General features: G+C 33.9%; 1 protein-coding gene across 1 annotated transcript; it reads right to left on the bottom strand.

The window, feature by feature from the left end:
* Positions 1-20,440: 20,440 nt before the first annotated feature.
* On the bottom strand, positions 20,441-20,948 carry LOC109019873 (28 kDa heat- and acid-stable phosphoprotein-like). Its single transcript, XM_019002250.2, has one exon. It carries the CDS (start codon positions 20,927-20,929, stop codon positions 20,441-20,443), a length of 489 nt encoding a protein of 162 aa, XP_018857795.1. The 5' UTR covers positions 20,930-20,948.
* Positions 20,949-25,589: the final 4,641 nt, after the last annotated feature.

The following is a 25,589-nucleotide window of genomic DNA, read 5'->3' as shown; positions in this document are numbered from 1 at the left end:
TATGATCTAAGACTTCCTTATAATAAAAAATCAGCTCCACTTCATTCAACCAATCAATGAACCCTTCAACCTGTAACGTACCAAAAAACTCGGGCAGATCCACTCTGAAATCGAGGTCCCTATGACACTCTTCCTAAGCACGATGCTCCCAGAATAGAGCACGGTTGTGATACAGGTTTTCGAAACTACATTCAGACTCTTGATCATAAGTCCTCCAGGTTTTGTGCCTCTAGACATGATCGAGCTGAATTATTTCATATTCTATATATTTAGAACCAATATATTTTATTTATTTCATTACATTATTATTGGTTTTAGATGAAAAAATGGTTAAGATGAATAAATCCGAGTTGTGATTTAAATTGGTTAATAGCATGATTTATGCTTAATTTTATAACTTGTGATTTAATTGGACATTGTTCATTCACATGCACAACATATTTTTGATATTCTATTATTCTTATTTTATTTTATTTCTAATTTCAAATTCAAACAACTTTCAAGTGGGGAAGACGTTGAAAAAACCTAAAAACTTTCAACGAGTGTAGGACTCTTCAAATAAGGATAATGATAGAGTTTGAGAGTAATTCGGATCAGAGTCCAAAATGCGTTAGGACACAGGATGGACACACTTTAATATTTTAATCATAACTTTCTGCTCAAATATCGGTTTTATACGATTCTTGATGCGTTGGAAAGTTATCTTAAAGAGCTACAAAGTGTCTCTAATAAGGACTTCTAAATTCAAACTCCTAAAGTGCGTACATGGCTGCCAAGTTGAGTCCTAAAATTTAAACGATTTTGTATGTGGGAATATAAAGACATTAGGGTTTCTTTCCTACCCTATTTAAGCATATCATTAGCACGAAATTGGGTACTTTTTTAGAGCAGGGCCGCACATTTGAAAAACTCTTCCAGGGTCCAATTGCCGCTCTAGCCACCTCCTCCATTGCCTACCACCTCCATCTCTATTTATTTGGCTTGCTCTTTTTGCTCTCTACTATTTATTTAAATTTAGTTTAAAGTTTGTGATTTATTTTTGAGATATTTGGCTTAGACTTTTGGGAATTTTATCTGCTATTTTACTTCGTGTTATTTATTTTTCTCGCTTCTTTAAGCTTTCATTTAACAGTGATTACATTTGTTATGGATTAATTTTGAGAATTTGTGATTTGAATACAAGAATGAACCCTAGAATATTGATTTTGGGGCTTTTCAATTTTTAGTTCTTATTTTGTCAATTACTTTTTAAAATAGTTTAATTCTTATATTAGTTTTATTAATCTCTCAGTTCCATTGCATATTAGATCGATTAAAGCTTAATTAGGACTTAAATAATTTCTATTTTATTGTTTAATTTTTAGATTAATTAAGATTGTTTAGTTTAGTTGATTTTTTTTTTATTGTTAATTTCAATTTATTAGTTTTTTCTTACATTTCATTTCGACACTCAAAAATTCAAAAATATGAATCTAGTCCATGGCTAGTGCCCTTTTCATTCTTGTTGCACTTTTCTATCCATTACACATACCATCATTTTTATTTTCTCTTTGTGAATATTTTCACCATTTTAAACGAGTTTGATTTTAAGTAACTTTCCCTGAGGAGACGATCTAGGACTTTATTCCTAATTATTACATGACATCCTCTTACACTTGGGATAGCCTTTGTGCTACTCATTTTTTAGTGAGTCAAGTTTTTTGCGCCATTGCCGGAGAATAGTTGCTTGACGTAAATTTAGACTCGTTATTTTTTATTTTTTTATCTAAAATGTTTCTGTCACTATCTTATCTCTGATTACACGTTTCGCTTGTCACCTACTACTCAGTCACTTGAGCTTTACTTATGCTATTTGGACTGATGTTTCATGTTATGGATGATGGACAATTCAAATAGGTTGGTTAGAGTTACATCGAGCACTGAGAGTAGTATACACAGTCCAGATATAGATAGCTCTTATGTTTTTTCTACAGACGAGGACATTGAAATTGAACAAACTATGGCCGCACCTGCACCACGCACTCTTAGAGATTATTTGCAGTCCACTCGCACCACTACACCATCATGCATTATTTTACCAGATGATGCACCTAATTTCTCTATTAAGCACGGCATGATGTTAGTAATACCTCAATTCCACGGAATGGATTCTGAGAGTCCTTATCAGCACTTGATAGATTTTGAGTTGGCTTGTACTACTTTTATTTATAGAGCCACTACTGATGAATTTATTAGACTTCATTTATTTCCTTTCTCTTTAAAGGATAAAGCGAAGATTTGGTTTAATTCTTTGAGGCCTAATTCTATCTCTAGTTGGTCTGATATGCAACGTGAGTTCTTACAAAAAAAATTTCCTTTTCAGAGAACTTAGTATTTACAAGAGCAGATCAATCAGTTCAATCAGAAATTTGACGAGACTTTCCAGGCCAGCTGGAAAAGGTTTAAGGATTTGGTGAACATCTGTCCACATCATAGTTTTGAATCCTGGAGGTTGGTGAATTATTTTTGTGAACATATGTGTAATGGAGAATTCTTTAGTAAAGAACCTGATGAAGCATTGCCATTTTTTAACTAGTTGAAAGCGCAGAATAATTGAATACTCACACTGATCGAGTTTCATTGACAGCACAACCACTAAGGGCTATTGTTGGTGGGGCCAGATATGAGCTTAAGGAGGACACTGACGTTCAAGCCCGAATAACTGCATTGACTACAAGATTAGAGGTCATGGAGATGGAAAAAGTGAAGGCCGTGAAAACAGTAAAGGTATGTTCTTTATGTGCTGATTCAAACCACAAGACACAAGATTACCCAATCATGCCAGTATTTCAGGAGAGTGGCTCTGAGCATATGCAATCAACGAACTGGGTAAATAGAGCACAAAATCAGCCTTTTTCGAATACATATAATCCAAGGTGGAGGAATCACCTAAATTTCTCATGGAGGAATGATCAACTTGGTCGGTCTCTGCCACCTTCTCAGCAACCATTTCATCAGGCTGCTCCTTAGCACTAATATCAGCCATATTAGAGTTCCCAGAGCTATTCTTTTGTAGCACCTACAGGATTTCAGCCTCATGTAGCTGCACAGAGTTCTCAGCCTCAATCATATATGAAGAAGTAAAGAGTCCTCATTTCCTGAAACTAGTAGGGGGTACCAACCTGTGGTTCCCTATCCTCAGAGATTGGTAGCTAGCCAAAAGAACAAATACCACACTGAGATTCAGGAGAATTTTAAGCAAGTAAAGATTAATATTCCACTCTTTGATGCCATACAACAAGTTCTTGCATATGCAAAATTTCTAAAGGACTTGTGCACAGTGAAAAGGAAGCTGAATGTAAAGAAGAAAGCTTTCCTAACGGACCAAGTCAGCGCATTGATATTGAGCGAGACTCCTCAGAAGTTTGGAGATCCTAGCTCTCCCCACATTTTACCATATGAGTCAGTATTGGGAGAGCTCTATTTGATTTGGGGAGTAGTGTGAACTTGCTACAGTTCTCAGTGTATGAGCAGTTGGGATTAGGTGAGCTAAAAAAGGCCTCCATCAAGCTACAGTTAGCTGACAGATCAATCAAGGTGCCGAGGGGTATTGTTGAGAATGTGCTGGTCCAGGTGGACAAATTTTACTACCTAGTAAATTTTGTAGTTCTTGATATGTAGTAGCCAACCACTACTATTTACCAGGCCCCTGTCATCCTTAGGCGCTCATTCCTTGCTACCTCCAATGCACTGATAAATTGTCGAAGTGGAGTGCTGAAACTCACATTCAGGAATATGACATTGGAAATGAATGTGTTCAATACTTGCAAGATGCCTAGTGATTGCAACGAGTCAGAGGTGCATGCTGTTGAAGTGATTTCAGAGTTTGAAGAAATAAAGAGAGGGGCCTACGACAATTCCCGCTTGGCGAAGGAGCGAATGAAGGCCTTGCATGACAAGAAGATCCATGCCAAACATCTTGTCCCTGATCAGAAAGTGCTCCTCTACAATTCAAGGCTGCATCTTTTTCCCTGGAAGCCAAAATCTCGATGGAAGGGGCCTTACATTGTAAAGAAGGTTCATCCTCATGGAGCGGTAGACATTGTCAATCCGAAGAATGGATATCACTGTCAATGGACAACGTCTAAAGCCGTTTTTGAAGGTCTTTGATCCACACGAAGAGATCTTGCTTGTGCAAGATTCCAGGGAAGTGTTTTGATCTTTTTACCCTTTACAGCTTTCTTTACTTGCATTTTATTTATTTTTATTTGTTGTTTTGCTTTGATTTTTTATTTCATGTTGGTTTTTTTTTGTTTTGCTTGCTTATTCTTGTGCACTTTGTTTTCTTTCGTTCGATTCATTGAGGACCATGTCTCTCACTAGTTGGGGGTAACGTGTGTGCACAAAATTTAAAAATGAAAAATGAAAAAATTTGCATTAATGTGATGTGCATTGATGCACATGTGATTGACACACACTATATTTCTAGTATTTTGTGAAATCTGAGCATCTTGGTGGAGTAGTTGAGCGGAATCATTTTGTGAAGATTTATTTTCAAGTTTAAGCATAGAGCATGATTTTTTATGCATCATATTTTGTTGATGTGTAGCTTGAAACACCGGGATGCTATACTTATTGAGATGAGACTTGATAAGATTTTTGTAGAATGAAGGGCAAATTTTGAAGGATATTTTGCACATGCTTACGCTTGTAGTGTTCCTTATTTACTATTCATGGATTTAACACAGGAGAAGTAAACTGCAGGAGTACCGAGCCATGCTTCAAAAAGAAAAAAAAATGAAAGAAAAAAAATTGAAAAGGAAAAGAAAGAAAAAAAAAGAAGAGAAGAGATTTGAAAAGAATATAAAAAAATAGATAAAGACGGCATAGTGAGATTTCCTAAGTAAAGGGCTTGAAACAGTTACCCAAGACTTTAGGGATTCAGTCTCAACCTTTAAAAACAGAGTTGGCGTGAAAACTGCTAGTCCCTTAGGCTTTGAGGTAGTTAGAATCAGCAATGATTAATCTTAAGCTTGAAAAATCCTATGACAAATCATGGCTAGTAATGAGGAAGACACAACCAGTTTTGCTCCACACACACATTTGAGTTCTGAGACTTCTGCCTCAATTCTATGTGAAAGATTGTTGAGATAGTCTTGGTGGGTATAGCCCCTGGTGGTTGAGTAGTAACGTTTCACTTTTGTGAGAATTCAGAATTGTGTTTGATAGTTTCTGTTTGGAGTTCGATCTTTATGCAATATTCATCTCAATTAATTTTCAGAATAGAGCACGATTGTGATGTGGGTTTTTGAAACTGCATTCAGACTCTTGATCATAAGTCCTCCAAGTTTTGTGCCTCTAGATGCAGGGATAATTGTGCTATTTGTCTCTTCAAATCTACAATCATCGCGTCTTGTATGTTACAATCATGGGGAGGGACTTCATCATTCGGAACCTGTCCACGTCAACCACAACCTCTACCACCAGCCATGCAAACTGATGACAATTCATTCCAGGAAAACGCCAAAGCTCTGATGCCATCTGGTGCCGGAATAGGATAGAAGAATACTCTCACTGCTAGTTAAACAACGTAAGCTAGATATTGAGATTGAGAAGAAAATCGCAAATAGAGATAAACCCTGAGATAAACTCTAAGATTAAGGTTTCACTAAAAAAAAATCAATCTTGCCTCTAAAGCCCACAAGTCAGGCTTAAATAACTAACGAAAAATTGTAAATTTGTAATTAAGGCCAAACAATAGAATACAGAATAAGATAATTATGATTAAGATCTAGCCTAAGAATCATTACTAAAGATAAACATTACCATAAAAAAGGACTAACAAAAAATGAAAGAGTTGACTAAAATTAACGCTTCAGAGGTAAAAATGGCTGATTTGGGGTCGAAATGGGGTCCAACAGGAGAAGCATGGTGACTATGACGTGGCATAGGGTTTTTTTTACCCCTAATAATTCCAACACATGCCTCAGTTTCTAAGGACAAATTGAATCATCTCCATGCTTATTCTTTAGGGCTAAAAATTATGGTCTTTATCTCTCCATACAACCAATCCTCCAATAGGTCTTAGGCTTCAATTGGATCCTTGAATGAGCTCAGCTCATCTCTGTTGAGTTCTGTTTTAGATCTATCCTAACATCTAAACACATAACTTCCAAATCACTAAACATCACTAAATTCAAAACCTCTTTGTACGTGAGACTCACAATCTTTTTCAAATCAATACCTCATTACACGTGGGATCCACAACTTTTATCAACTTCTCATAAAACCATCTAAACCCATCTTAACATCTAAACACATCTAAACTCATCTTAGGTGGGTCCCATAAAATTCACTCCACCATCATAATTCATTACTATTTATAAAGAACTCAACTCATCTCATCTCAACTCAGCTCAACATTCAAATAGAACCTTAGACAGCTAGCTGCCTTGCAACGGCGGTCACAGTGTTGGAATACACTACAACAGTCCAATTTGCTAAGTCCTATATATCCTAATATGCATATACCTACTCCCATTTTCTATTCAAGGTGCAATGCACATGCAATCAAATGGTATAACATGATATTGCCACTAAAAAGTTTTTAGAGCAATTATTAAAGTTTGTTTCTTTGTATCCAATACAAAATTTTTATTGATTTGTTGCCATGGTCACACTATTGAGACATGTATTGGAGTTGTATATATTGGGCAAAATCCACCCCACCACAAGGTTGGTTGTAAACATGAGGCTCTAAAGTGGCATTAAACCCTACAAAGATCATTATACACAAACCATGCACAAATTAGAGGGTCTTAGAAATCACCAAGAACCCAAGTGCATACTTGCTAGAAATTACATTCCTAAACATGAGCCTTATCAAGTGTAGAAATGGGTAGCAACCTTAATGGCTCAAGTCAGTGACCCTAAATGACCTTTTTAGAGGCTTAAAAATCTTAGAACGTTTTGAGATGAGTGGAATCAGGTTTAGCACGTTAGGATGCCTAGTAGCAAGTCAAATGTTTACTACATAGCTGGTAGAAAGTCAACCTAGCTACCATATTAGAAGCATGTATATATAAAAAACAAAAGACAAATATCATAAAATTCAAAAAAATACAATAGAAAAATAGTTTTTCCTTACCAAAATCAATGGAACTGGAGTTCCAAAATATTAACCCTCTCTCACTCAACTCTCTCTCAGTCTAACCCTCTTTCTCTCTAACTCACGACCCTCTCTCACCGTCTCTCTCCCTCAATTATTTGCGCGCACGGGAGAAGCAGTAGAAATGAGTCTGCTTCCTCCCGTGCTTGTATTCATGCAAAAACTAAATCTTTAGATGTAACATTCTAACGTTTAAGTTGTACGTTCGAATGTTAAAATATTCTGCCCAATTTTCAAATGAAGTTCGAACGTTAAAAAAATTAAGCTAAATTTTCTGCAGATAACATTCGAACGTTAAATACACTCGTTCAAACGTATCTTTCTATGACAGACCCTGAAATCAAGCTGGAAATTTTTCGCACTTTTATTTTCATGTTCGAACGTACGGAAATTTGACGTTCGAACATTTATAAATTCCTAGTAAATTTCATCGACTAACGTTTGAAAGAAAAATTTTAACGTCTGAAAGTTTTAGATCATCACAGAGGTGTCAAAATCGAGTGGAAAAATTCCCGCATTTTTCTTCTCATGTTCAAACGTATTATAATGTAACGTTCGAATGTCAATTGATTTCCTCTCATATATCTCAATTCATGTTCACACATGAAACTGAAACGTTCAAATGTGGAAGATCATCACAGATTTGAGGAAATCGACCGGGAAAATTCTCGCATTTTTTTAACATTCGAACATAAATAATGTACGTTCGAACGTTACTTTAGGACATTATCCAGTAGTTAGTATTTATTAATATAATAGTTATATATATATGTATTCTTTCTAGATACTTATAATATTTCTCTTGAATTTAATCTCTTTTTATTTTTGAAAAGCTAAGAAAAATACTAACCTTTTGTGACTATTTTCTTCTTTCATATAATCTTGTTTGAGATATTCTTTGTTAATTTTAAATTCTTCTTTACCAAGATGTATATTTAGGTATCATTTCTAATCACTTGTGAATATGTTGGAGAAAAATTTTCATTTTCAGAATTATGAGAGGTGGATGCCAGGGTGAGTAATCTTGAGAAGGAGAGGCGACATTTGAAAGGTAATGATCACACCAACCTTTTAGCTGGCCAGTTGGCTGGCCTGTAACAATAATATGTGATATAAAAATAATATAACAAAATAATCGGATATGACTCTGATACCAAAGACATAAATTCCAGGTAATAAATAGTTACTAATAATATTATATAATAATAGTAATAATAATAATAATAAGCGGTATAACCAGCCATATGCATGAAAGCATATAAAACAGGCAGTATAACCGACCATATGTAATACTAATATATGTTAATCTTGTTAGTAATATTCTAACATATACTCAATAAAATATGGTCTACAAAAAGATTATAAGAATTATTGTATGTCTTGTTATAAATGCATACAATCCTTTACTTATACTGTGAATTGTTTTTCCAATATATATATATAGTATTAGTGTATAGTATTAGTATATATATAATAGTATTAGGATAGTACTAATAGTATTAGGATAATGTTATATATTATAACATTATACCATATAATATATTAGTATAGTATTAGTTTAATATTATATGTTATATACTAATAGCATTACTATATATTATTACTATATAGTATTAATACTATTTCTATATAATTACTATACTATATAGTAATACTATATATTAATATATTAGTATTATATATTATGTAATTACTATATTAATATTAGTATTATATATTAATATAGTAATACTAATATTAATATTAGACAGCTAACCGAGAATTAGGATTTGCTAATGGTAAAAATGGCATAATTAATTGTATTAGTGTATAGTATTATTAGTATATATGATAGTTAGACATCATTATATATGTTACGAAAAGACAATCGTTTCTTAGGAAGTTGCAATCAGCTTCCCATTCCTCTATTGCCGCTTGTCTGCTTTGATATATATGATATTTAGACATTTTGGAATGTATAGTCTGTCTCATTAATTGTTGTTTTCTATTAAGATCTTTTATATTATTAATCAAATGTTCTAATTCAAGCCTTAAATTATAATCTAGACATTTTAATGAACTAGAATTATTATATATAGTTATTATTATATTAGACCATAATATATATAATACTTAATATATTATGTTATAAACATCATGTTTCTATTACTCAAAATTGGTATCCTAAATGCTTATAAATATGATGAAAACATACAAATGATTAAAACTGAAAATGATTTACCTATAGAAGATGTTGTAAACACATTAATATATGCATTAACTAAACACTTTGTTGGTGATCCTGTAAAAGTTGAGAAAAATTTTATTCTTTTGTGACTATTTTCCTCTTTCATATAATCTTGTGTAAGGTATTCCTTGTTGATTTTAAAGTCTTCTTTATTCAGGGTATATATTTGGGCATCATCTCCAACTACTTGTGAGTACGTTGGGGAAGAAGGTTCAGGTTCTTTTTCAGGATTACGAGAGGTGGATGCTTTATCAGGATGGCTAACAGTATATACTGGTGTATCAATAATATTTCCAGGAATAATTTTCCGAATCTGTGTGTCAAGATTCTGGGATCTAGTATCAAAATTTTGAGATTTATTCCGAGAGATTGATGTAAATGCAGATCTGGGTGTCTGATAACTAGAGGGTGTTGGAGAAGAATAATGTGAAAATGATCTTCTAAAAGGTTGAAAAGCTATTTGAACGGTTTCGTCTGTTTTTTGTTCTATATATTCAAGATCATCTTTAGAATTATTTTCTATCTTAGGTAATGGGATAATATTCTCTAATTGCCATTCATTTGGAAGTGTAATTTGGTTCTAATTGATTTGTTTAGGAATTTGTATACTAGAGTTTTGTGTATTAGATTGTAATAGTAATGTATATCCTTTTGGACTGGTAATAAGAGCTTGTGGCTCTAATGTTGTTTTCATTAATTTATAGTGGATCCTATAAACTACTATTAAAGGATGTGATCCTTTCATCATATGAGAACTATTTGTTTTGATATTTAATATTAAAGAATGTAAGATATTGGTATTAAATAATGAAAGGGAATAATTGGGATAACAATTAAAATAAATTGGTCTTTCAAACAGACTTGATTCTACCATTCCAAGTAAAGAATCATGAAAATTATAGTGCCTTCCATCTCTTAAACAGAGTAATACTGAGGTGTTTAATCCACTTCTAGTAAGTGGTTTTATAGCCACTTGTACTAATCCAATATGTATGAAAGAGTATTTCTGTTCTTTGTGACGATTAATTGTTTCCTTTGTTAATAAGTATAACGATTCATAATCATTATTTAAACTAATAGTTTTTTCTACTGTTTTAATTGTGTAATTCGTAAGAAATGATGTTTTAGAAAAAGTAGACTGTTTGTATATTTGATGATTTGAAACATTAGGAATTGTCCAGTCTTATAAATTTCTTTCTATATCTATTATACTGTAATATTCTTGGTTGATGTTATTAGGTTCTGTGGGAATAATATTAGTGGGTTCCTTAGATTTAAATAAAGATTTCATTGAAACATGTTTTTAAGCAAAAATTTCCTATATCCAAAGGGGAATAAGTAGATTTAGAACTTGAGGGAACACCGCCGGGACCACCCTTATAGCCTTCTGCATAAATGGGCTGACCATCAGTTTTTCATGGCTTACCAATACAAGCTTCTCAATATACTTTTTCTTCTTTAGTTATGGGTTATCTTTGTAAAAATCTGTATCAGTGATTTCTTACTCTTTTTTTTTCACAGAGTAAGAATAGTTAAATGATTTCTTACACTTTCAATTTTGTTTCTTAAAAAGGTGCAATCAGCTTCTAGATATTCTATTGCTGATTGTCTGCTCTGATATATATGATATTTAGTCATCATTAATGTATAATATTGTCTTATCAATTGCTGTTGTCTTTTAAGATCTTTTATGTTATTCATTAAGATCTCTAATTCAGGTCTTAAATTATATTCTGTACATTTTAACTCATACAAATCACGAAAACCAGTATTATGAGCATAATAATAATAATCCATCATAAAGTATTCAAAATTAAATAGCAATTAAATTAACAATATAACAATATAACATATAGTATAAATAGATAAATAACAATATAATCACCAGTGGGTAATTCAACTATATGCTGTTTTCTGTTTTACATTATACCGTATAATATATTAGTATAGTATTATTTTAATATTATATGTTATATACTAACAGTATTACTATATAGTATATATTATAATATATACTATAAAATGTAATATTTTGTTGTATATATTAACTATATATACTATATATATAATATACAATATAATACATTATATATATAATACACTATATATATTATATATAGTATAATATAATATTAGATTACGTTTAGGATATTTATAGTATACATTATAATATATAACATGTATTAATAATAAAATATATTATTAATATATTTTTTAAAATTAAATTGCCAAACATTCGAACGTTTCATGTATATAAGCCTAAAACAGAAACGGGAAACATCATTCTCATAACTAAACCGTATCTCTCCACCGTTGCATGCCGCCCGTCAAACCCCGCCACAACAGTCACAAAAGGTAGGCATCCATCTTTTGTCCTCTTACATTCTTTTTTTTTTTTAAAGATTTAGTAGGCTTTTCTGTAAACCAAATATTAGTGATGACCGAATTTTCAACTCTATTTGTCGGCCACCACGGGTTACCATTAGTCAAATGGTCATTGTAGAAAAGTTTCTTGAAGTATATACTTCATTTCTATGGTGGCATTTGGCTACTTAGACCCGTGGTATGTGATTTCTGATAATGACTGAGTTGACTAAGCCATTTTGTATCGAAATGTTCGAACATATGACATTACAATTGCATAGCCCTTCCACGCTCGTATGTATCTTTTCTACATTTGAACATTACTTTTCGACGCACTTACTTTCGAATGTTTAATGTTAACGTTTGAATGTACAACTTTTTAATTTATCCGCCGTTTTGCCTTCTACGTTGCAGAAGTTAATAATTTACGTGCGAACGTAAAAACATATGTTCGAACTAAAAAACATACGTTCGAACGTAAAAAAATATACATGCAAACTAAAAAACATACATTCGAATGTAAAAACCATATGGTCACACTGGAAGGCATAATGTTCGAACGCAACACATTTCAAAATTCTTATCCGTTATGCCCTTAACGTTCGAACATGTATATTATATTATGTTCAAACGTTAATATAATTCTTATCTAATAAACGTGCATCATTAGATAAAACGTTCAAACATATGTTATATTATATTCGAGCGTTAATGCAGAGCAGTTTAAAATTAATACGAAAGATGCATCTATAGTACTAATATTTTTTTTTCCTTTTCTATTTTTAGGATATGACTCATCCTTTGCATACCCAGAAACGGGGGAGGGAAGGAGCCACTTCGGACACTGCTCGAATCAGGGTTGGTACTGCTATGGTGGAGCGAGAGGTCGTGATCAATGAGTTCAATGAGCTCAGATGGGAGCAGACAAACCTCAGAGATGTGTTCATTAGTAGAGGCTGGGGAAATATCTACACATTGAGGGGGAAGGTATATCCTCAATGGTTCCAGAGTTCTATATGGGGATGTGCTCCATGTCTCAGGACGCATCCTCTCACCTCATGACTTTACGCAGTGTGTTGTTTGAGATTTCACCGGATGTGATTGTCGAGCTACATAGGATTCGTCGAGTAGTTGAGACATCGACTACAGTTGACTCTCAGACTGGTGATACAGCCGTCGTTCGCATATCTACATCTGTACAAGGCACACTCGATGCAGATGTAGGCACTTCTGCATCATCTGCTGGCCTAACTGGGCCAGCAGATGATGCTAGAGATGTAGACTGGTCAGAGGCTAAGGGTACTGACCATGAGGTTCAGGATGATGACGGAGATGAGGATTTCTACATTCTCACCGGGAGAGACTGCACGTAGATCGAGAGAAAAAATGCCTTCAACCAAATACATTTGCTACGTTTCTTCTGTATGTTGCAGCTTATTATTGCAACAAACCTGGATCATGTGGCACATAAGACCACATTTAGTAGGACTCGAGCACAGTTTTTTATACGAGTGGCATGTGGAGATCCCATCAATTTGCCATTGCGTATCTTTGAGAGGATACATTACTAGGTAAGCATCGTCTCCACAGACAACCTCCCATATGGTGTCATCATCACCCGGCTATTACTTGCTTGGAGATTGCCACTCCAGCCGGAGGAGTGGGTCACAAATCAAATGAGCTCCATCGACATGAGCACGCATCGACGTAGCATTGGACAGGCGAGGGGGTATCCTCGACGTCAGTCACCCCCTGTAACAGATCTAGCTCCTCTGACGCGGCCCGGGCCCTTTGTGGGGAGTAGTAGTCAACAGTCGACGAGTACATCTGTAGGAGATTCGCAGCTTGTTTGGGTTGATGCGATGATCTCGCAATTGACTGCACATATTAATCGACAGATCATGGCTGTAGAAGAATTTGTCGCTGAAATAGCCCATCATGTAGGTATCCTTAACGAGAAGGTTGATAGCTTGACTGAGGAGATACGGAGTACAAATTTCTTGAACAGCGCGTTCATGTGAGTGGTGTTTATGAAATTCTATCATATTTTATATTTTGCCTTTAATATATGTAAGGAACAATATTATTTAATATATCTATTGTTTTTTAATTTCAATTTTCAATCTTTTTTAATGTTAGATTTTTCAACTTTAATACTAAATCACTACACTTCAAATATAAATAAACATAAATATATATTTATATATAAATATATAAATATATATATTTATATATATAAACATAAATATATTTATACATATAAATATATAATTATATTTTAAAACTTTTGTGTATATAAATATATATTACAATTTTTTAGACTTGCTCACAAATTAGGCACTATAAAAACCACATCATTTTTAAATTAGAGTTATATTTAATTTAAATTTACAATTAACGTTCAAACGTTACTTACTAATGTTCAAACGTTTGCGCCAAAACATTTCACATTCGCACGTAGGTAGCCACAGTGTTCGAACGTATATGTGACGTTCAAACATAAATTTGCTCTCCATTCGAACGTTAAAAAAAAAGTCATCTGTCTTTAGTGACGGTTTCCAAGAACCGTCACAGAAAATACTTTTTGATACGACCACATTTGCTACCTTTCTTCTGTATGTTGCAGCTTATTGTTGCAACAAACCTAGATTCTGTGCCACATAAGACCACATTTAGTAGGACTTGGGCATAGTTTTTGATACGAGTGGCACGTGGAGATCCCATCGATTTGCCATTGCGCATCTTTGAGAGGATCTGTTACGAGGCGAGCATCGTCTCTACGGACAACCTCCCATATGGTGTCATCATCAATCGGCTATTACTTGCTCGGAAAGTGTCACTCCAGCTGGAGGAGCGAGTCACAAATCAGATGAGCCCTCTCGATATGAACACGCATTGACGTAGCATTGGACAGGCGAGGGGGTATTGTTGACGTCAGCCACCCCCTGTAACGGATCTAGCTACTTCGACGGGGCCCGGGCCCGGTGTGGGGAGTAGTAGTCAACAGCCAACGAGTACATTTGTAGGAGATGCGCGGTCTGCTTGGATTGATGCAGTGATCTCACAGTTGACTGCACATATCGATTGACAGATCATGGCTATAGAGGAGTCTGTCGCCAAGATAGCCCATCGTGTAGGTATCCTCAACGAGAATATGGATAGCTTGATTGAGGAGATACAGAGTACGAATTTTGTGAACAATGCGTTCACGTGAGTGTTGTTTATGAAATTCTATCATATTTTGTATTTTAATTTTAATATATGTAAAGAACAATATTATTTAATATATCTATTATTTTTTAATTTCAATTCTTAATCTTTTTTAATGTTAGATTTTCCAACTTTAATACTAAACCACTGCACTTCAAATATATATAAACATAAATATATATTTATATATGTATATATTTCTAAATATAAATATATAATTATATTTTACAAATTGTGTGTATATAAATATATATTACAATTTTTTAGACTTGTTCATAAATTATGCACTATAAAAATTATATCATTTTTAAATTAGAGTCATATTTAATTTAAGTTTACAATTAATGTTCGAACGTTACTTACTAATGTTCGAATGTTGCTGCCAAAATATGTCACGTTCTCACGTAGGTAGCCACAGTGTTCGAACGTAAATTTTTTCTCCGTTCGAACGTTAAAAAAAAAAAAAAAAAATCGTCTATATGTAGTGACGGTTTATCACAGAAAATACTTTTTAGTGACGGTTTGGAGACTGTCACAATTTTTTAACCGTCACTAAAAAAACAGTTATGTTGTAGTGGAAATCATGTTGATATTGTGCTAATGTTATAAAAGTGGAAATGATTTTGCATATAAATAATTAATGGATCCTAGAAATGGCGCAGGGGAAATATCCTAAGTATTTTCGAATGTATCTTTCTATATTTAGCACTCAAGTGAAATTTCAAGATTTCTAATATTTGCAACACTGAACACTGGGGCCGGGCTATGTCAGATATCCTTTTATATTAATAATATATGTAAAATTCGGAAATGGACTCAGTTAATTAGCAATTTTTAACCCACATGTTCGTGTACTGCATGATCAGTTCCTGCATGTCACCTTAATTTGCCAATTTGATCCAGTTTCTTGAGGTTGCATGTAACCGTTTGGCTCAAGTTTAGCAGTATCCATACTATAAAAAAAATTCTTAGTTCATGAGATATTCTTAGAAAGCCTTATATTGGCTACATTATTAACAATCCTTTCCATCATGCATGCAGCCTTTACTAAATCCTCATGATTGGCACTATGATATATAGGAAAACACTAAACTCATAAGGGTTTGTCCCGACAGTGGGTCACGATTGGTATTTTTTTTTACTTAATGATTAAGTAATTATTTTTTAATAATATTGTGAATTATTTTTTAAATATTTAAGGATATAAAAAATTGTACGAAAAAAATCAAAATAATAAAAATGAAAAGGCCAAATGGCCTTCTCGGGAGAATTTGTTGGGCTACACTCTCGGTAAGTATAGCACGACTCTATAATATATTGTACTTAGGTTCAAAATTTTCCACATTTTTATACCTTAGACAAAGGTTTGTAGCCAAACTATCCTCTTTTGCTACCCAAATCATGATGGGGCACCAGAAATGACAAATGATGATACTTTCACCACCTCCCAAAAGCAGAACATGAGTTAAGTAATTGGATGAAATGTGTCTCTAGTTACAAAGACTTGCAACTTGGAAGGGGCCAACAATGATTGGTTATAAAGAAACCAATTAGGATCAGTAGCATCTGAACCCCAGATTCAGAGTAAATCAGGTCTCAGAACAACCCAAAACATTCTTGTTTGCATTATCAATACACCTAAACCCCTGCATACACTCACTCATCACAGCTTCCCTCTACTGACCACACAGGGCTGAGTATACCCTGTAGCTATAGCTAGCTACGTTCCCCATTTAAGAGCCCAAGATTTCCCACTATTTTATTTTATTTTTCTTTTTTAAAAGAAAAAACCCTCTTTCGTAGGCAGTGTCTGCATGCAGAGACAAGTTTGTCTAACCTGAAATATGCATATTATAATATATATATATATATATATATATATATATATATTAAATAAAATCACACTTCTCAACAGCATACCTCTCTCATGCAACTCAGAGGCCATGTCTGTTTCACAAAAGACACCCTCCTAGTGATCATCATGCATGAAACTTCAGCAAACAGTTCTGTAAGGAGCACTAGCCGTACTGATATTCACTGAGAGAAAGAGAGAGAAAGAGAGAGAGAGAGAGATGCGTCTATGTTGTGTGAAAAAGATGGAACATAGGTTAGCTGGAGAAACTGATTGAGATAGGTTAGCTGGAGAACTAAAGACAAGGCCGGTTGAATAAGACTAGATAAATAAATAAAATCAGGTGTAAAAAGACAGCATCCGAAAGGAGAGGGTCAAGGCGCGTGATCTGGAACAACAACCCACATAGATTTTGTCGAAATGAAGGGTCCTTTTCGTCTTGATCTTCGTTTTTGACACCGAGATCATGCATGCTTCAATTGGTCGGTTTAAGATCCACTCCTTTTTCTATTTTAGTTTCTATTTTTCTTTTCTTTTCTTTTTAATTATTATTCTTTTCTTTTTTTTTTTTTTTTTTTTCACGAAAGTATCAAATTACTTGAGCTTTGAGTTTAATTATAAGCATTTTCCCTTTTTCTTTTCAGTTCATTTTTGGTTCAAACTTTTTTATTTTCTATTTTCCTCCATATATAATTAATGTCGCCACCATGATCTCTTTATATTTTAAGCATGCATGTCTTCGTCGGAGATCAATGGCGCCAGACATAGATGGTGCTGGGATCGATGGTTAAGTTCATGAAGTGTTAGAATATTGTGGTTTCTCTTCTTATATATTAAACATCCGAAGAAATTAGATAATATATTTAGAAAAGGATTTAGAACTTTTACAGAAGTCATGTATTTCTGCCTATGTATACATGCATGGAGAGAGATCAGAAAGAAGGGTAACTCATTCTCATGGTGCAGTATCATGATTTGTTTTGAAGTATAAACTTAGGACTTGTTTGGGAAGTGAGATATATCATTTCATCTCAAAATTCCAAACATCCCTAAAATATAAACATTTTTTTATTTCAAACTTTTCATCTAATCATTATCTAATTATTACAATTTTTTCAAACTTCTAAACAAAACAGAAAAAATAATACAACTTTTTCAAATTTCAAAATAAAAATAATATTAAGAAATTATATTCTAAAAATATTTTAAATTTATAATCTTTTTATTCAAAATTTTCTCTCTCATTACCTAAAACCCAATAAAACATCTTAACTCAATTTATTTCACAACTATTTGCAGAATTCTCATATCATCTTATTATCCAAATATGTCAATCTAGTCTTAGAATTTATTATTTGATTAAGGGAATTTCACAAGATTTTTTTTTTTTTTTTTTGGAGCTTACAGGTTGCAACACATAAAAGTGCATCAAGTTTAGCTTATAGGAAAACCAAGTCTTAGGAGGAGGGGTGTAAGAATAAACTGGTAAATCGATCAAATAAATTAATCGAACTATCCACTTCAATGCGAATATTCCAGGGAAGGTTCGATTGATTTCAATAGTTCATTAATGTATTTTTACTAGTCCCGGTTTTTAATTTTTGTGGAACAATTGATGTCATTTTTATTTTTTTTGAGAATTTGTATATTATATATTATATTTACTAGAAATATTGTAAAGATAATAATTATAGTATAGAATTTTAATCTTATTATTTATAAGAGTGTTCAACCGGGTTCTGGACCGGATTTCCGGGTATACCCGGCCCGGAACCCGTGCTTCAAAACTGGGGGGTTATGACCTTGGCTGAAACCAGGATGAATCCGGGTTTAAGCAACCCGGAAATCCAGGGCTTCAACCAGGTTTTTTTTTTTTTTTTTTTTGCCTAAAGTATCTTTTTTTAGGGAAAAAAAAATAATGTTGTGAAGTTGAGCACTGATTTCAAAAGTTAAAAATAGAATTCATAAATTCAATGCTCAATTGTTTAACCAAGAAAAAATAACAAGGATTAATAGATCCCATAAGAGATAACATCCCCTTTTCAACAACAAAACATGTTACACTAAAGATCTCTACCCCAACGATAAGAGTGTTGCTACACTTCCAGAGAAAAGCTCCCGAATACACTTCCCGAACAACACATTTCAGTTTTTTTATTTATTTTTTCTTTTTTTCATATATTTTTTTAATCATCATAAACATTTTTAAAAAAATAAAAAAAATTCACAATATCATTAAAAAACACTTCCTTAATCACTAAGAAAAAAAAACAACATTCGGGACACTTTTTGGGTCCCGAATTTGGGACGTTTAGCATTTCTCCAACGATAAACCACAAACACGTCAAGAAACACAAAGAAATATACAAAATTATGAGAATAAACATGAGCCCTTCCACATCAATAAAAAAAATCCAAAAGATGTAATTCGAGATCACCAAATCTAAACCCAAATAATTTTCATCCATCAGACAACAAAAGATACTCAAATAATTTTCAATCCAAACCCAGATCAGACTCACGGAGAAACTAGAAATTCAAACCCAAACCCAGATTTGTTCGATACTTTTCTCTCTTGAAAAGCCAAACCCAGAAATCCAATGGAGAGAGAGAGAGAGAGATGACTAGCGGGGTCACGATGGAGGCAGGCACTTAGGGAAAGGCCGACAGAGACGGAGATGCGGCGACAATGGGGTCGTGGCGAGGAGGCATGGACTTAGGGTTTTTCTTTCTTGAAAGCGTAGAGAGAGAGAGAGAGAGAGAGAGAGTGAGAGAGACGGATTTGGGGGGGTTTCTTTAGAGTGAAAAAAGACCCGGGTACCGATACTCGGGTTTGTAACCTGTATCCGGGCCAGAAAGATCTTGATTTTTCAACCCGGATTCTGGCCCGGGTTTGATCCGAGCTGAAACTCAGAACCGGATTCCAATTTTTCGGGTTCTGGGCCAGGCCGGGAAAAAACCCGGCCCAGTTGAACAATCTTAATTATTTATGCTTACCAGCTTAATATAAGTTTATAACTGATCTTATGCATGAATTTTTATATTAAGTTATTAACATGTTATTATTTATTTATACTAATATTAAGTTACATATATAATATTGTAACATATGTGTATATTGTATGGTAGTTAGTAGCTGATCAGTACATATTATATAGTATTTATCAAACTTCAAACCTACCAATTAGTTCATGTTGCACTTGCATATCTTAATATATAGTAACTAGTACGCATTGCATTGCAGTTATTAATTAGATGATATATTCATGCAAAATAGTAAATTATATTATAAATGTAACTCAGCTTCCATAATATGCTCCTTAGCACATTAATGTTTAATATGTAGGAAAATAACGTGATATTAGCATTATTACACTTAATTAGATTAGCTTAGTTTATATAATGTAAAACAATTTGGAAAAAAAGAACAAAAAATGAACCAAACCAAATAAAAAAAAAACGAAAATACCGAATTGTAGGTGGTTTTCCTTTTCTCATAAGCAGCGTATAATTGTTTTTTTCATATATTGATAAAGAATGATATTCTTTAAAATAAGTGAGTCACACCGATTCATGTGATGCATTTTAAATGAATTTTTATACAAGCCATTAAAATAGAAATTAGTCAAAACACGTCACATCAGAATTTGCTGTTTAACTCATTTAATGTGAAGAATAACATTTTTCTTTGAAAAAAGTTATTTGCACCTGGGGTTGGGGAACCCGGCGTACACGGCCATCCACATGTATAAAATGAAACGGGGCGTTTCGTTTTTTTACCTTGTTCCTGCAGCCTCATGTATCGCCCATGTGCTTTTTGTTTTTCTATCTCTTCTCTTTCATGCCATGAGAGTTCAGTCATTATTTTCTCCAGATCAACATTTCCAGCCTTCACATTCTTTGCTTTCACCAAATTGGGATTTTCAATCTCAATTAGACCTTGGGTGCCTTTCCGCTTCTCAGGCTCTTCATCTTCTTCTTCTACTTCCTCTTCAGACTCTTCCACCTCTTCTTCGACTTCTTCCTTCTTAAAAGTTCGTGGGCGAGAAGAATTACCAGCAATAATTTCTTCGCGAGTCGAGAAGTTGCGGTGACCGGTGGGCTTGCCCTTGGACTTTCCTATGCCCATCTTTGAAGCAGAAAACGGAGAGCGAAAGAGGGCGAGGCAGTTTAGTTTGCGTTGTGTTTGCTTCTGAAATCGTATTTCGGCGAGGGAATCTGCTTCCCACAAGCCACGAAAACAGGTTATGCTTCTTAACTTCATCTCCTCTTCTTCTTCGTTTTTTTTCTTCGCATTCGTGGACCCAACCGTGTACCTCCCTGCCATCGTCTTTCGCAATTTTTGAAAGCCCGGAACACTAACCCACGAAGAGCTTCATTTCGATGAATGTGAAGGGTGAATCTGCTTCCCACAGTCTTTGCATCCGAGCTCACTGCCTAGTTGTTCACTGGCACTGCATGAATCCAGTTCCTCAGCTTTTCAAGAATTTTTTGGATAATAAGAATGTTTGTTTCGTGGGAATGGAAGATGAACTGAGAAAATTACTAGAATGGCCAACTAAATGTAATCATTTTCACACGAGAGTTGTAGGACTGGGTCATTTGGCTGCTAGGGTTCTTAAGAACCCCGACCTTCAATGGCTTGGTTTGGCTGGGTTAGCAGCTGCAGTTGGGCTGCGCTATAAGGAACCAAAAAATGGAACTTTCTCCGACTTGAGTTCTTATACGTTTTTTTCAAAGGAAGAGGTCGAGTGGCTAAGGAATGAAGAGGACGAAGAAAATTTCTGAGATGAAAAACAGGGATGAGTTGTTTGGCGCTAGATGATGAGATGATTTCACAAATCGAGTTTATTTTTTTTTTATTCATTTATTAAAATAATAATATAAAAGTAACGTGGCTAATGCCACGTCACACGATTCCGCAACAGGTACCCAACGCCGGGTACTTGTAGCAGAATTGTTTTTCTTTACACTTCCATGAATATATATATATATGCAGTGGGAATGGTGTAACATTAAAATACTTTGGAATTGACATTGCTTCATTAAAACCAATATAGCCCTGCTTGCATATCTTGTGCTTGTATAATGAATGATGAACCTAACACCTATATATGTTGTTCATAACACCTTCCTATATATGTTGTTCATTTACAAATACTCACATAGTCCTATGCTTTTTAATTTTATTATTATTGTGGTGTTTCCAAGGCTACATGCAACCATAATATCAATCATCAATTGAAGATGGCTCCGCAAATATGGTTGAATATTCTCTTGAACTCAAGATTTCAAGTATCATATAATCTATATATAGATTTTGATGATAAGAAATGAGTTCAAACATAAAGAAATCTCAAGTTGTCCATAAAATAGAGTCAAGAACATCAATAAATCAAGTATGAACAAGAAAATGAACAAACTTACAAATGAAGTTCTAATTAGACTATTAGAGTAATGTTGTATATCTCTTTCAAAATTCAAAAAAGGTTCTAAGGCTCAAAAGGAATATTTTCTCATGAGACATCAATTTGCATTATATGATTGAAAGTTTAAATTTGAAAATTTTGAAAGATGATTAATTGTCATTTTTCACATGTGCATGATTTATTGAAATTTTAAAAAATGATTGATGTTCTTTTTGACAAGTGCGAAAAGTAGAAAATTTTGTTTGAAAATTTTGAAAAGTGAATGATTCTCTTTTTGACATATGCAAAAATGTAGAAGATTTTATTTGAAAATTTTGAAAAACGAACTATGTTGTCTTTGACAATTACAAAAGGATAAACTTTTGTTTGAATTTTTTGAAAAATGAATGATGCTCCTTTTTTACATTTGAATATTTTTTAATTTGAAAATAAAGTCTCATATATCTATAAATAGCTCATTTGAAATTTTTAAAACATATATCAACTACAAGCTTTACAACATTCGTTCATCAAAAGCTTTCAATCTCTTTTTTCTAAGCATGAATCCATAACATTGTTCATTTTGAGAGATATATAGTTTGTGTTGTACTGTTTTCATTTCATTCATCGAGTAATGTACTCTAATAGTCTATCCACTGCTAAATCTTGTGCAAACAGTAAAAGGGTGTGTGTAACCCTTGTGAGTGTAATAGGAGTTCTACTCAGGGAATAGATAAATCACCATCATAAGATGATTATAAGTCTAAAAAGTGCTCTATAAGGATTCTTTCAAGCGATATTGCTCAAAAGTATAATAGATTTCTATCACCACTTAAAGGATGTTTAATAGTGAATTTGGGAATCTGAATCAAGAAATAGCTTGAGACGAGAACGTAGGCAATGGGGATGAATCTCGTTAAAATAATGAGTTTGCATCTCTTTTACCTTTACTCTTTATATCTATAGCTACTTAGTATTTTATTCACATTTAGTATTGTGTATTTGATTTATAATTGTTAATTTTTTTTAAATAACCTAATTCACCCCCCTCTCGGATTAGTCATTTGGACAACTAGGGGAGGGCAGCGGGGTTCTGCACCCCGCTGCATCGCCCTATTTGGCCCACCTCCGCTCATGCGGGGTAGGGGTTCCGTTCTGCTTATGCGGGGGGCAGGGGGCCTCACCCGGACCAGAGGAGTCCAGTGGAGGCCGGGGACAAAAGGGGCTAAGCCCCGCTTCTTTTTTCCCCCACCCTGCCCCGCTCGGCATAATATATAATATATTTAATATTTATATTATATATATATAACTCCATAAGTGAAACGGCGTCGTTTTGTCCATGAAAAAATAGCGCTATTTCATTTTACCTTAAGTCCCCCCCTCCCCTCTCCTCTTTTGCCTGTCTTCTCGAACTCTAGTCTTTCTCTCAGACTCACTCGCTGGCGCTCTCTCAGTCTCTCTCTCTTGATCACTTCTCTATTTCTCTCTCTCTCTTTCTCTCTCGCTCTCGCATGAGCTCCAAAGGTAAGACTCCTTACTCTAGACTTCGAATGGAATTTGGAACCTAGATTTGTTTTTTTGAGTTTTGGATTGGAGATTGGAGGAATGATGGGTAGAATCGGAGATGGAGGATGAGAATGATTGTGAGTTTGTGTGCTGTGGATTCTGATTTGTGTTTGTGCTTGAAATTGAACAACATTGTGTTTATTTTTTTTTATTTTTTATTTTTGTAGTTTGTAGGTTTTCGAATTTGGAACTCTAAATTAGTTTAGGGTCCAAATCTGAAACCCTAAATAAATTGATATACGGTTTTGGATTGGAACCCTAAATTTATTTACGGCTCCAATTTGAAACCCTAAATTGAAACACCTAAATCAATTTTGGGGTTTCGGATTTGGACCCTAATTTTTAGGGTTCCAATCCGAAACCCTAAATAAATTGATTCAGGGGTTTCAATTTGAAATTTCTGGGGTTTCAATTGAAACCGTTAAATAAATTGATTTATCCTTTTAGGGGTTTCCCCATGAAATTTCAATTTAGGGGTTTCAATTGAAACCCCTAAATACTGGTAGGGGTTCTTTGATTCCTTTTTTTTTTTTTTTTTTTCAGATATAGAATGGTTTTGAATCTTTGATGACCCGGTTTTTGTTTCTTTTAATACATTTAGCTAAAATCTTGTTATGTGTTTAAAACTCTTAGAACTAGAAAACATTTTTTTTAATTGTTTGGTGTATTATTTCTTTTTTTTGTCTTGTGTTGGCTTTGCACTTTGTCTTGTTTTTTCATGTTTGGTGTATCATTATGATTTTTTTATGTCTTGTATTTTTTGATTTTATAATTTTTTATTATGTTGTGGAATCAGGAATGTCTTCTTAAAGAGATTTCAGTGATAGCTCTCCTACCCCTACTAGTACCCATGCCCCTACCAGTATTCCTGCCCCAGAACCAAACTGTACTCTAATCCTTGGGAGTACACCTTGCCCCGTCCCCAAGCCCACACTGACACAGGGCAATAAATATGTTTCCATAGTTTGGTTTCACTTTACAAAACTAGAGGGTAGTGACCCCAATAACCCCAAGCTAAATGTAATTACTGTGGAAAAATATATGGATGTCACTACATGAAACATGGTACATCCCAGTTAAATGTCCATTTAGAGGAACAATGTAAGAAGAGTCAAATATTAAGATCCTTACTGGAAAAGAATCAATCTAGACTAGATATTGAATTAAAAAAAATGGCGGATGAGAATAGTGGGGATCCAACATTGAAGGGGTATACGAAATATAATGCCGATGAGTGTAGAAAGAAGTTAGCTCGTATGGTTATCAAATATGAGCTACCTTTTCTATTTGTGGAGATGAGAGGGTTCCAAGAACTTATCCGAGAATTGGAACCTAGATTTATGCTTCATTCTCGCCACACTGTAGTAAAGGATATTAAAAAGATATACATAAAATATAAAGATGTTTTGAGGGGCCAATTGGCAGGTTTGGTAGTTTGCCTCACTACCGATACTTGAATTTCTGTCCAAAATATGAATTACATGTTTTTGAGTGTGCATTTTATTGATTTTGATTAGATTCTTCACAAAAAGATTATTAAGTTTTTTTCAAATAACTGATCACAAGGGTGAGACGATTAGGAAGGCCTTGGAGGCCGTAATAAAGGAGTGAAGGTTGGCACCGGTTTTGATAGTTTCGATTGATAATGCCACGTCTAATGATGTTGCCTTGAGATATCTGAAAACTTATCTTAGAGAGGCAAATAAGACATTCTTGGGTAGTAAATATTTGCATATTAGATGTGCTGCACATATCTTGAATATAATTGTGACTGAGGGGTTGAAAGATGTTGATGACTCGGTTGCACGTGTTAGA

The sequence above is a fragment of the Juglans regia genome, chromosome 15, assembly GCF_001411555.2.
Source record: "Juglans regia cultivar Chandler chromosome 15, Walnut 2.0, whole genome shotgun sequence".
Classification (NCBI taxonomy): Eukaryota; Viridiplantae; Streptophyta; class Magnoliopsida; order Fagales; family Juglandaceae; genus Juglans; species Juglans regia.
This window is presented reverse-complemented; position numbering and strand designations above follow the sequence as displayed.

Bases quoted from the DNA above. Each gene is read 5' to 3' on its own strand.
- LOC109019873 (XM_019002250.2), bottom strand. From the start codon at position 20,929: ATGGGCATAGGAAAGTCCAAGGGCAAGCCCACCGGTCACCGCAACTTC.